The 14,120-nt window shown below is 45.3% G+C and overlaps 1 protein-coding gene across 3 annotated transcripts in view; it reads left to right on the forward strand.

The window, feature by feature from the left end:
* The window catches only part of UBE4B (ubiquitination factor E4B), a 107,629-nt gene extending 94,084 nt beyond the window's left edge, over nt 1-13,545 (forward strand). For 2 of the 3 annotated variants that reach the window (XM_040326412.1, XM_040326410.1), the window contains 8 exons: nt 722-957; nt 3,862-3,988; nt 6,156-6,300; nt 8,125-8,259; nt 8,342-8,533; nt 8,734-8,908; nt 9,242-9,388; nt 12,103-12,442. In XM_040326412.1, coding sequence (XP_040182346.1) covers nt 722-957; nt 3,862-3,988; nt 6,156-6,300; nt 8,125-8,259; nt 8,342-8,533; nt 8,734-8,908; nt 9,242-9,388; nt 12,103-12,164 — 1,219 coding nt within the window. In that variant the 3' untranslated portion in view covers nt 12,165-12,442. Of the gene's footprint in view, nt 1-721; nt 958-3,861; nt 3,989-6,155; nt 6,301-8,124; nt 8,260-8,341; nt 8,534-8,733; nt 8,909-9,241; nt 9,389-12,102; nt 12,443-13,100 lie in introns of those variants that run through there. The other variant, XM_040326411.1, reaches the window with a different exon arrangement.
* Nucleotides 13,546-14,120: the final 575 nt, after the last annotated feature.

Raw genomic sequence — 14,120 nt, forward strand, 5'->3', positions numbered from 1 at the left:
CCACTGATCACCAATGTAAGGAGCATTCTTCCCATTGATCACCAATGTAAGGAACATTCTTCTCACTGATCACCAATGTAAGGGACATTCTTCCCACTGATCACCAATGTAAGAAGCATTCTTCCCACTGATCACCAATGTAAGGAACATTCTTCCCACTGATCACCAATGTAAGGGACATTCTTCCCACTGATCACCAATGTAAGGAACATTCTTCCCATTGATCACCAATGTAAGGAACATTCTTCTCACTGATCACCAATGTAAGGGACATTCTTCCCACTGATCACCAATGTAAGGACCGTTCTTCCCGCTGATCACCAATGTAAGGACCGTTCTTCCCGCTGATCACCAATGTAGGGATCATTTTTCCCACTGAGCAGCTCATGGGGGCCCCCCTGACTCTGGGGCCCTCGGTTTGTGCCAGACTGCCCGAATGATCAGTCTGCCCCTGACTATAGCATAGCAGGGCATGGGGAGATGGGCTAATGGACTCTGGTGCACTCTGCCAGTATCTATTTAAAGTCTTGAATCCAACAATGAATCTTTGACTATGATGGGTTGACTAATCCGCAGTTCAAGGCTACAGCAAACTTTCGATGGTGTGTGTGTATAGCAAAATCAGAGTATTTAAAATTGTCAGGTTCTCTTCTAAAGCAACCAAAATCCTATATTATTACAGAGCTTATAAAAACCATTTATTTTTTCTTTCCCCTCCCAGATACGCTCCTCAGGTCCTCTTTGAATCCAGCACTCAGGATATCGGAACGTTCCTGGTGGTACTGCTATGCAACCAGAACTATATCAGAAACCCTTACCTTGTGGCCAAACTGGTGGAGGTTATGTTCGTCACAAACCCGGCCATACAGCACAGGACGCAGAAGTTCTTTGAAATGATCGAAGGCCACCCATTGTCAGTCAAACTCCTGGTGCCCTCACTGATGAAGTTCTACACTGGTAAGGAAAGATTGGGCCCCAGAGAATGCTGCAGTCTGTTAACTTCATATAAAAACTGGCCTAATGCATTAAACCGTTAGGTTGACCTCACACTTGTGATTTGTACCTTTTTTTTTTTCTTTTTATCGCATTTTATTGCATGTTCTCATAATGCACAATGGGTGCACCGCAATGTACATTTGTTAACCGTGTGTGTTGTTGAAGAGAAAAAAGATGATTGGGGTGCTTTTGGCAGTGCAGTTTTACGAAAAATACTGCATGTTACAACTGCGAGAGTACTCTGAACATACGTTAAAGTGTGGGAGGGGCCTTAAAGTAGACCTGTGCTTTGATAATTTGGGGACGGGGTAGAACCTACATCGGGTTTTAATTGGTTTGGGACCCTCCCCTATGATGAAACTCCCCAGTTTTTTGTTTGGTTACCAGTACAGGAGTGGGCACTGCAACGGAGACACCGATAACGGTAAACACTTGTGTGGTTTCTTATGCTTCCCCTCTGTATCCAAAACGGACCTTTTGGCGGGAGTTGGGCTTTAAAGTGACGTTAAAGGTTAATTTTTATTTTTTATAACAAACTTGTTATACTTGCCTGCTCTGTGTAATTGTTTTGCACAGAGCAGCCCCGATCCTCTTCCTTTTTTGGTCCCCAACTGGCGCTCCTGGCTACTCCTCTACAGCCAGCCCCCCCCTCATAGCAACCTGCTTGCTCTGGGGGCACTGGTGCGTGCTCACTCCCAAGCCCCTCTCTCTGCGTCCATAAGACACACAGAGCAATGGCTCGGTCCCTCCCACCGCTCTCTCCTCATTGGCTCACTGGCTGTGATTGAGAGTAGCAGAAGCTAATGGCTCCCACTGCTGTCTCAGCCAATAAGGAATGAAAGACCCAGGAGAAACTGCTCTCGTGCACATCGCTGGATCGAGAGGCAGCTCAGGTAAGTATGGGGGGGGGGGGGCACTACACACAGAAGGCTTTTTTACCTTCATGCCTAGAATGCATGACGTAAAAAAAAAAAATACTTGAACCCTTTAAAACCACTTTAATGTCAGTTTTTTTTTCATCTAGTGTCTTCTTAAAGCGCTTCTTCCCCCTGAAAACAAAGAATATTGTAGTCCTGACTTTTTAATAATGGGGCACCTACCTGTCCAGGGATAAGGGCGCTGTCCTCATCTGAGCCGGCTATTTGACCATCTTTGGGTCCAGGCGCCGGCATGTTTACTTTGGAATGCCAGCTATGACTGCTTGCGGCCTCACAGTTGGCTTCCCACTGCACATGTGTGAGCTGCCCTGCGCTTTGTGGATGGTCCCGCAACCTTTCTGGGACCTGTGATGTGTCCCCAGGTGGCTGCGGGGGAAAGAAGGGAGGGCCGAACTTCCACTTGGATTGCCACAGCAATCTGACCGCAAAGTGAGAGTGGGTACCTGTCAAAACCAGGTACCCGCTCCCTCCCAAAAAAAATAGAACTTAGGGGAGGAGGCAGACGAGCAGAAATTTTGGGTAATGTTCCACTTTAAGTACCCCGAAAATAAATCCTTGAATGTACCCAGCCGCACTGCTTAGAGCCTCTGACACATCTCTGGACTATAGTTACCTATTTGACAAAGAGATATTAATTTATTTTTATCTTTGGCAAATGGCTCGTTCACTTTTATTTGAGCTCTGTCAGAACACTGGGGTAGATTCAAGAAGCAATTGCGCCTGTGTAACGTGTGCTCCTGATTCAGGAACCTCGTTACGCCGACTGCAGCCTAAGATCTGCGCGGCATAAGGCTCTTATGCCCGCATATCTTAGGCTGCATTCTTGCGGTGGCCGCTAGGTGGCGTTCCCGTTGTGCTCAGTGTATAGTATGCAAATTGCATACTAACACCGATTCACAACGTTGCGCGAGCCCTGCGTACGCAATTTACGTCGTTTACGTACGGCGGTTTTCGCGCAAGGCTGCCTCTGCTATTAGCAGGGGCAGCCCATGTTACGTATACCCGTCGTTCCCGCGTCGCGAAATTTGAATTTTACGTAGTTTGCGTAAGTGAATTGTGAATGGCGCTGGACGCCATTCACGTTCACTTTGAAGCAAATGACGTCCTTGCGACGTTATTTTCCGCAATGCACGTCGGGAAAGTTTCCCGACGGAGCATGCGCTCTACGATCGGCGCGGGAACGCGCATAATTTAAATGATTCCCGTCCCCTACGGGATCATTTAAATTGCGTGCTCTTGCGCCGGGCATTTTGCCGGCGCGCCGGCGCAATTTACGGAGCTTCTGCTCCGTGAATCAAGGGCAGCGGAGCAAATTTGCGGGGGCGCAGGGCAAAAACCGTAAATAATGCGCAATTCTACCTGAATCCGGGCCACTGTCTCTTCCCCTGTGATCCCACAATGCATTGTGGCAGTCAGTAGATAAGGGCCTACAGTACACCATGGGATGCGGAGGAGAGGCAAAGCTTTGGCTTGAAGCCCAAATCAGTGACAATGTACATTGTGTGCCCAGATTCTGGGGCTCCCGGGAGAAAGCAGGTATGTGTAGACCCCCTTATGTTTGATGTTGATAACATTCTGTGTCCATTTGGCATTTACATTTTTATCTCAGTGGCCAAGACTATTTCTCTTCAAATAAACGCGACACAAATGAAAATGGCCCTGAGCTATTTCAGAAATAGCCAACAGGCATTCATGTGATTTCTCTGTATGCGTGACGTGACCTTGTAATAATATGACTGCTCTTCCATGTCTTCTGCAAGAGCGATTTCTGCCATTAGTTCCGCTGTGTTGACCTGAGCGTGGTGTGGTCTTTTCTGGGCCTGCAGCCTTATCAGTGGCTCTCTGGGAGATCTGACTTGCCCAGTACTGACACTTATGATCTCCGCTTGATCTTCTCCCAATTAATGCGCTGTTCGTGTTTTGGCAGATGTTGAGCACACGGGTGCCACCAGTGAATTCTATGACAAGTTTACTATCCGCTACCACATCAGCACCATTTTCAAAAGCCTCTGGCAGCACCCGGCCCATCATGGCACTTTTATGGAGGAATTCAAGTGAGTAACACACAGAGTAAAGTATGAATAAGGCTTGATGTTAAAGTTATAAATATATGCACACAGGTTGCAGACAAGACAAAGGAGGTTACCAGTGAGTTTCTATCCCCATCCTTGGTTGTGGTCATGAGCTGGGGGTCTTAACTTTATATAATGTATAATATATTTCACCTTTTGACCAAAAAATAATAAATGCACATTTTTTTTGCACGTAAAATGCATTTATAAAAAAAAAATTGTTGCAGGGACCTGTAAAGCATTGCACCAGCGATCAGCATATTGCTGATGCTATGCAGTACTCCTGCAGACCTGCTGGCGTATCTGCTTGCTTGTACGTCATATGAGCAAGCTGATACTCGCTGAGAGGCAGAATTAATTAACTACCACAGCGCCTGTAGTAGTTCATTGAGGACTAATAAGTTGACAGCCGCTAAAGCAGTTGGGACTTGTAGTTTTCCATTTGCAGAGGACTGTGAATGAGTGACAAGGCCGGGTGAAGCCCCACTCTGCCACGTTTGTGTATTTTTTTTTGTTTTTTTTTTTGACAGCTAGCATGGGGGGAAGATCCCCCTCTAGCTGTCGCATCAGGGGCGGTCCTTTCATAAAATGTTACACCCTACGTATGGGTATAATATCTTATGAAAGGTGAACTTATCCTTAAAGTAAACTTGTCCTGACCGAATCCTAGGCGGATGCAGTTGCGGACTATGCTTTTTTTTTGAGCTATGCCCAAAGTTCAGGAAGCAATGTATTTGCAGACAACAGAAATAAATCATCTACTCACGATTGCTGGGCATATATGTTCCATAATAAGGGGAAGACGTTGATAAGTTGGTGGAGAAAAGGGCAGGGGCTGGGAACCTACAGCATACCTATATCCAGGCATTTTGTAAGTCTGACTCTAAAATGTTTTTTGCGTTCTCCATCTACTGCAGATTTATTTACTTTTCGGATCTGTTTGGATGATTTTGTGGCCAAAATTTATCATGGATTAGCTGTGTGGCCTTTTCACATTGAGTTGAGCTGCTTTGGGCATCTGAAGTAGAATCATCCTTTAAAGCGGAACTAAACCCTCCTATTCTTTTACAACCAAGGAAGCTGCCATCTTGACATCTGTTTTGAGCTGCGGTTCCCCTGCGCATGTGATCAGAAATGACACCAGCCAGTTGATGGTTTGACTGTTTGGTTGAGGGAACAAACACCTGTGACAGTTCTCATTCACGGCATGTCTTGAATGCAGCAATTTTGGGAAACCGTTAAATCAATGGGTTGAGATCTACATTAAAGTGGAGCTCCATCCTCCCCTCCAAAAATTAAGTCTGTTACAAATACTGTAGCTGCTGACTTTTAATATTTGGACACTCACCTGTTCAGGGATCCCGCAATGTGGGCCCCCCCTCAGCCAATTTTCCGATGGGTGCTGCCACCACCATTCGTGGTAAGGGAAACTGGCAGTGAAGCCTTTTGGCTCCACGGCCGGTTCCCTACTAGCTTTCTAACTGGTTCGGCAACAAAGGAAGGAGGAGGGGGCCGAACGTCCGGGGGACCTTGCTGCATCTCGCCGCAGCCATGTTGCCCGGAAGTGGGAACAGGTACCTGTCAAAAACCGGAGGGGGGGGGAGGAAACAAGCAGAGATTCCACTTTTGAGTGGAACTCTGCTTTAAAGGCTCTTTTAGGAACCGTTCATTCACATCCAGCTAGGAGTGGACACCTGAACAGGCTGACAGAATTAAGGCATCATTCACACCGTGTGCAGAGAGATGGGAGTTTTCCTGCACGCGTTCTGTCACATGTCTCACTGAGACTCGCATGAAAATTGTTGTAAACTAGTGTTTCTGCTAGTGAAATCTGCATGTCAGTTTCCATCCGTTTTTCTGCATATATGGTATGAATGAGGCCTAAACCTCCCAACTGGCTTGAAACATCTTTTAATTTACCAGGAAAACCTTGTAGCCTAAGCACGTATTTTTTGGCAGAGCTACTCTGTAGCCTCTGTGACCCACACTAGGACAATCTGACTGTATTGATGAAGATGAGCAGTGAGCAGGCAGGGACTCTCCTGTGCTCAGCTGGGCATGCAGCATCGGAGGTAGGGAAGGCAATGTGTTGAGATAAATTTTCTTTCGTACTTTCGCTATCTGATTTCAGATTATTTTGTCTTTACAGCTCGGGGAAACAATTTGTGCGTTACATTAACATGCTGATAAATGACACCACGTTCCTGCTGGACGAGAGCCTGGAGTCTCTGAAACGCATTCACGAGGTGCAGGAAGAAATGAGGAACAAGGAGCTCTGGGAGCAGCTCCCTCGGGTTAGAGATCTTCTTTTTTTTTTTTATCAGGAAAATGTTTATTGGAATTAACCGGCAGTTTAACTGTCCAAAACAAGTCAAAGTAAAGTCTGAAGCCGCATATAGAGACAAAGGCAATAATAACATTAACATTGTCAAGTATTGGTTGGTACATGCCCCCACATAACCATCTTGAGTGCTTTACCTACACAGTGCAGCTGTGGCACCAGCCCACATGAATTGCGCCAAAATCACAAAGTCATCTGATTTGTACATAAGTCAGTCCCTTATGGTCTATTCGTACACACAAGGGTTAGATCTTAACAATAACCTAGTTACAGAAATAGAAGTTGGCTGTTTTGTACATTAGTCTGGTGTTTAGTGTGCAATAATTATCACACTGGGGCGGTTTGCAGGCACTATTGCGCTAAAAATAGTGCCTGCAAATCGTCCTGAAACAGCGGCCACTGTTTCTCCAGTGTGAAAGCCCTGAGGGCTTTCACACTGGAGCGGTGCACTAGCAGGACCGCTCCAAAAGTCCTGCTAGCCGCATCTTTGGAGCGGTGAAGGAGCAGTGTGTTTACCTCTCCTTCCTATGGAAAGCAATGGGAAACCCAGAGGCGCATCGCCGGCGGTATTAACCCTTTTTCGGTAAAACTACACCGCTAGCTGCCGAATTCCGATAGTAAAGCGCCGCTAAAAATAGCGGCGCTTTACCACCACCCGCCACAATGTGAAAGGGGCCTTATGCACAAGAAGTGATATGGCAATCATTTTGGATCTCCTGTAGCTGAACCTCAGCCTGCAGCAGCCAGGAGCACTTTAGACTTTTGTTTTCTAACTTGCACTTGAACAATGACAGCTGAAATTCAGGTACGGTTGGACAGCACACTTTGCTGCCTTGCTGAACTGCTTTCAACTCTGTATTTAAATAAGTTCACCTTTTAGGGCTCTTTCACACGGGCGGCCCGTTCAGGTCCACCTGCCAGTTTTTTAGGCAGACCTTAACGGGCGCTCCGTGCTCCTCTATGGAGCCGCGGATGTCAGCGGTGACATGCCCGCTGACATCCGACCCGCTCCGATCTGCCAAGTGTGACGGAGGAAAAACCTACTTTTCCATCCGTCGATCAGATGAACAGACAGACGGTCCGTGTTCATCCGATCCCCCCATAGGGGAGAGCGAAGAAAAGACATGGCGGTCCCTGCACAGTGTGCAGGGACCGCCCTGTCATCCGCCGGCTCAGCGGGGATCAACGGAGCGATCCCCGCTGAGCAAGCGGAGGTGCACGGGGCAGATCATTACTGATCCGCCCCGTGTGAAAGGGGCCTTAGGAGCATGTTGGATGTTACACCTACATTTAAGGTTTAAGTTCTAACATGCTCCTATGCACAAACCACCCGTCGCCAGTGCTCGCTTCTCTGTGATGGCACGCAGGGGATCCTGTCCCTGCTGTCACTATTTGAAAAGCGTGTGGCTGTGCGGAACTCCACACACGACTGTGCCATTTGTTAACAGTTTCCGTTTAAATTATACTATTATTATTACTACAAGTATGTCAGCCATTGCAGCTGATGGCTTACCGTTCTCAAGAAAAACAGAAGGTGCTGGTGAGCGCACTCCTAGTTCATTGATTCTTCCTGCCATTTAGTAACTGCTTGCCTGGTGTACGGGCAAACCGCTTACTGAGGGTCTGCATGATCCAGGCATTGCGTCCACGATCTGATGATCGTGGGTAATGCTTTACAGGATACAGTGTAAAATAAATAAATGAGATGGCTTTTATGATTATTTGCACTTGGCAGTATTGTTTTATTAGACAGTTTGTGTTTTATCTTCTCTTGCAGGATCAACAACAAGCACGCCAGTCTCAGCTGGCCCAAGATGAGCGAGTCTCTCGCTCCTATCTCGCTTTAGCCACAGAAACGGTAGACATGTTCCACATTCTCACTAAGCAAGTGCAGAAGCCTTTCCTGAGACCCGTGAGTACTGAACACCCGAATGTTAAGCATCTGGTCGTCTCGATTCCAATGCCCAGTTCTTATCTGCTTTTCTCTTGTGCAGGAGTTGGGACCTAGGTTAGCTGCTATGCTAAACTTCAACCTACAGCAGTTGTGTGGGCCCAAATGTCGAGACTTGAAGGTGGAGAATCCAGAGAAATACGGATTTGAACCAAAGAAGCTCCTGGACCAGCTCACGGATATCTATTTGAATTTAGACTGCCCACGGTTTGCAAAGGCTATAGCAGACGACCAGGTTAGTTTGCTTTCTGTACACCCATCTCACATTGAAATGTGATTTTCGTTTGGCAAATAGAATCCCTGCTACGTCCGGTTTATCCTAGATTGTCAGACTAACAGCCTTATACACACAATCGGATTTGCTATCTGTGTCTAATAAGGAACGCTGAGAATGGATCCTTCTCTGCTCATAGAACTTCATTTATTTTCCTGCAGAGATCGTACAGCAAAGAGCTATTTGAAGAGGTTATTTCTAAGATGAGGAAAGCTGGAATTAAGTCCACCATCGCCATAGAGAAATTCAAGCTGCTTGCTGAGAAAGTGGAGGAGATTGTAGCGCGAAACGCTCGTGCTGAGATCGATTACAGTGATGCACCGGATGAGTTCAGAGGTATGGAAAAGCATTCTGCCCTCAACCTCTGTTTAGTTGATGTGTTTTTTTGGGGGGGGTTCTATCCCCAGAGTATGCATTTGTAATGATAAATCCCCACTGTAGCATAGTCAATGCTGCATCTTGTCCAACATCAGTGCCTGACTTCACAAATGCTCTTTTGGAAGAATGGCGATCATCCCACACGTGAGGTATCACTGTGAATGTCGGATCATGGGCAGTAATTCTAGCACCGGCAGTATGCAGTTTAGGGCTCACTAATTTGTAACACACCATTTTTCTTTTCTCTTTTAGTTACAATGTGCCTTAATCTTGATTCTGTTCCTCTTTCAGATCCACTGATGGATACATTAATGTTGGAGCCGGTGAGACTGCCATCTGGAACCATCATGGACAGGTCAATTATTTTGCGACACCTCCTAAACTCGTCCACGGACCCCTTCAACAGACAGACCCTAACTGAGAATATGCTTGAACCAGGTACAGCTCACATCACCCCCTGCAGTATGGCGCAGCATCTATATGAACATGGTGGTAGTTGTTGACTTTACCATTAAAGTGTTACTAAACCCAGTAATATGAAAATAGTTAATCTGTCCCCCACAGCTTTTACAGAAGAGACATGCAATGTAGATGGGTGTATGTTATTGCAGAAGAGACATGCAATGTAGATGGGTGTATGTTATTGCAGAAGAGACATGCAATGTAGATGGGTGTATGTTATTGCAGAAGAGACATGCAATGTAGATGGGTGTATGTTATTGCAGAAGAGACATGCAATGTAGATGGGTGTATGTTCTTGCAGAAGAGACATGCAATGTAGATGGGTGTATGTTCTTGCAGAAGAGACATGCAATGTAGATGGGTGTATGTTCTTGCAGAAGAGACATGCAATGTAGATGGGTGTATGTTCTTGCAGAAGAGACATGCAATGTAGATGGGTGTATGTTATTGCAGAAGAGACATGCAATGTAGATGGGTGTATGTTATTGCAGAAGAGACATGCAATGTAGATGGGTGTATGTTATTGCAGAAGAGACATGCAATGTCTCTTCTGCTATAACATACACTTATCTACCTGTTTGCAGTCTTCTGGCCTCCTGCAAGAAGGGCAGAGGCAGTTCTTTAACCACTACCCGTCATTTCGGTGGCTGTATTGGAAAGATCAGGCATCACCCCTGTATCGTTTTTTTCTTTTTGAACTGGCGATTTATTTTTATTTTTTTATTGTAATTGCAATCTGAGTGTCTTATTGGCACCTTGACTGCTATTACAAGCTGTGGGAGGGGCGGCTCTCTCCATGCCATCCAAATGCCATCACTTCTGGTTTACTCAGAAACCATTGGTGCCAATTTTTGAAAGTTGAAAGCATTAAAAAAAAACACAGATCTTGTTGTTTTTGAACGTTCGATGGAATACCTTTGTGATAAATTAGAGTGGAGACTGCAAACCAGGCCATCTTGTCCAACATCAGTGCCTGACCTCACAAATGCTCTTCTGGAAGAATGGTCAAACATTCCCATAGACACACTCCTAAACCTTGTGGACGGCCTTCCCAGAAGAGATGAAGTTGTTATAGCTGTGTAAAAAGAATATATGACAAAACCAACACTGTACAATGAAGAATGAAAGCCTGCAGCCAGTTCAAAAGGGAGAGGAGTGGGCAACCCAGGGATAGCTAAATTAAAACACAAAAGGGAGCAGCGAAAGCAGACTCCATAGTAATGATGTATTTTTAGTAGAGCTGCACGATTCTGGCTAAAATGAGAATCACAATTTTTTTTTGCTTAGAATAAAGATCACGATTTTTGTGGTGCAACATCTTTCACATTATACAAAAAAAAAAAACTTTGCGGTTTATTTTTTTAAATTTTTTTTATTCATTAACCAGTAGCCGACCAGCCGCTGCAGTTTTACGGCGGCAGGTCGGCTCGGCTGCGCGAAATCACGTGACATAGCAAGGCTTTCTCCCTGGTGTGGAGTGACGTGCTCGCCCCCTCCCTTGGACTACAGGAGAGTCAAGACACTCTCTATGTTGCAGATGGAGAAAGGAGCTGTGTGTTAGTGGGTGTCCTGACTCTTCTGCTCGCCCCCTCAAGGGAGCGGGCGAGCACGAAACTCCACACAGTAATGCGAGGCTTTCTCCCTGGTGTGGAGTTAGACAGAAGAACAGGAAGTGAGGATTTCTCAGAAGAAATAAGGACATTTAAAAGCAAAATGGAAGGATGAGGTAAGTGAAGGAGGACTGCACTAAGGTAAAGGAAGCTATTTAGAAAAAAAAATTGTACCTTTACAACCCCTTTAATCGTGCAGCTCTAATTTTTGGTAAAAAATATCATATGCACCCCTAAAAGTAATAAGCAATGGGGCAAAGAAGCCAAATACAGTGGAACCTCAGAATTGTGAGTATCGCAATACAAGCACAGTATTTTAAAAAATCGTGACTTGGTTTGCGAGTGTTGTCTCGCAAAACGAGCAGGATTCAGGCCAAATCTGTGTGCAGTATCGCTTTTGGCCCGAAGTGGGGAGCGCCGGAGCCGAGCGTCGTCGATTTGGTGCCGTTCAGAAATGCACGAAAAGGCCCAAGGACAGCGTGGCTGACCTTGGCAAATCTTGGGTAGGAAGTCTTTTCAAGGTTTGCCAAGGCCAGCCGAAGTGTCCTTGGGCCTTTTCCGGCCTTTCCCGAGGCTCTCCGGCGCCACCCTGCCTCTGGCCACATGCGGTATTGCATCCCATGGAAGTCTATGCGTAACAAATTATTTTAGTTTTCATTCACTTTAATGAGGAAACTTGCTTTGATATGCAAGTGCTTTGGATTACGAGCGTTCTCCTGGAATGGATTATGCTCGTAATCTGAGGTTCCATTGTACACATACATGGGACAAGAGTCCCTTCACACATCCACCTCCTGGTCACAGGCAGGGGGAATGAAGACGCCATCAGGGGTGAGAAGACAAGTCTGTGTGGCAATAGGAACCCAGAAGTATGTTGGCGTCTTGTCAGCAGGCTCCTCCCCTTCAGGTATTGTCAGTCACCGGTGGCTGCGGACAAACTCGCTGATGTGCTTCCTGTTTCTATGTCCTCTCAATGTGAACCTGTGCTACTAGCATCCTTTTCTGTATTCTTTCCCCTACAGCATCCTTTTCTGTATTCCTCCTCTGAAAATGCGTTTTGTTTTGCTTTGTGTTTTTCAGTGCCAGAACTGAAGGAGCGGATCCTTGTGTGGATGCGGGAGAAGCATAACTCTGACCAGTGACACGATCGCTTATCAAGAGGTTTGCATTTGCTGGAGGATGTCCGCAGGCGACAGAACCTTGTACATATATTTAAATAATATTGCAAGCATTGACGTGCTCACCTGATGGATAGTAAAAAAAAAAAGAAAAAAAAAAACATTTAAAACATGGGGATTATATTTTCTTAATAAGAGCCAGCGTTACTGAATGGAAAGTGGAGACTGCCTTTGCATTAAAACGTGATGGTTGACGGAAGACGCTAAGGTTCTTCGACAAGCCAATTGCAGTGTACTGACTACCGGAGGGTCTTTTTTTTGTTTTTTTACTTCTGCTGCTACTATTTTTTTATTTTTTTTCCTTTTCCCTCCCTTTTCCCCACCTGGATACCAGTGATGACAATAAAGGATGTAGAGAATAATTGAACACACATTGAATGAAGGATCCTGCCACTTTTGAGTTAACTCCCATGTGGCAAGATTCAGGGACTGAGGCGTAAAATGCGATTTGTCAGACCCAAATTTTTGTATTGCGCTTACAAATCTACGATTTAATATGTTATATATTGGTGTTCTATATAACATATGTATATAATATATATGTAATGTACATTACATATAATTTACTCTAAAAGGGCAAGTCAACCCCAATGTGGTTTTCTTTAAATTTGTTCCTGAATGGCGAGCAGATTTGTACATATCCTGAGCCGCGTGAGCGCACGGGTCAGCAAAAAGCTGAAAGGGAAATAATTAGCCGCAGAAGAGGGGGGTGGGGTTTGGATCTCAGGGTGGGCGAAGGGATCTCCCCGATCTCAAGAGATTTAAGAAGTCGGTGCGAGTCCATGTGATTTCAATGATAGAACGAAGTAATATTTTTAGCAAGAAACTTGCATTTTTCTTTTCTTCACACATTCACGTGATGTGCAAGATAATGCTCCTTTTTTTTTTTTTATTATAAAGCTTTGTAAGATCCGCCATGGGAGCCATTTTATAATGGAAGAGATGTTCAGATATAGTGTGTGACCCGACGGACAGGTTGCACCCTCCTCCGCCCTTGCTTTACACCTCATCCCATACCAGGAAGAGGAGATCTCCTGTATGCACCCATGTCTAGCCTTACCAAAGTGACTGGTGCCAGGGCAAGCTGTCCTCAGACTTTTTTTTCTTTTTTTTTTTCCTCTCTGCTTTATTTTTTTAATGAAACCCTTTTGTATTACTGCCCTCCACAGCATACTTGAATTCCTGGACTAACTTTATGTGGAATGGCAGGAAAGTTTTAAACTGAAGCCCGTTTTAAGGTACAAAAGTGTGCCCTCCTCCTTTTTTATTTTCAGTTTTCCGTCAGATTTCTCCTCCCTAATAGGCTCTGGACTCTGGAAATAAAATACGTGGTGACAACATTGCAGAGTTTGTGTGGAGTGTTCTTATTGATGCATTGTGTCTGAAAGATGCCCTTAGCCATGGAAGTGAATGTCGATGAATGTTTGTGTACCTATGACGGCATCAGATGTTAAACTGGCTTTGGACTTTTTTTCTTAAATGTAGGCTTTCATTGAATCCAACCAAAAAGCCATATAAAAGAGAGTGGTGACAACATCAGTCAACAACCCCCTACAATCCTGTTCCCAGTAGTTGACCAGTAGTGACAACAGACTAGCCGAAAACCATACCACAAGTCACTTATGTGTCGGATCACAAAATACTACGGCCAACCTAGGTGGGCTTTTTTTTATGGCTGCATGGGAGGAACCACATATTGTACTGCTGTTCAGGATAACAGAGGAGAAGTGAATAATATACAGGTCACTAGAGAGAAGAGAGGGTGAAAGGGTTAAAAATGATCCCATAACCACCTTGGGGACACGAATCTGGAACTCAAAGCTCCACCGAAAGAAATACAATAAAAGTCAGCAGCTACAAATGCTGCAGCTGCTGATGTTTAATACATGGGCACTTGCCTGTCCTGGGCACCCGCGATGT

Source organism: Rana temporaria, chromosome 10 (assembly GCF_905171775.1).
Source record: "Rana temporaria chromosome 10, aRanTem1.1, whole genome shotgun sequence".
Taxonomy (NCBI): Eukaryota; Metazoa; Chordata; class Amphibia; order Anura; family Ranidae; genus Rana; species Rana temporaria.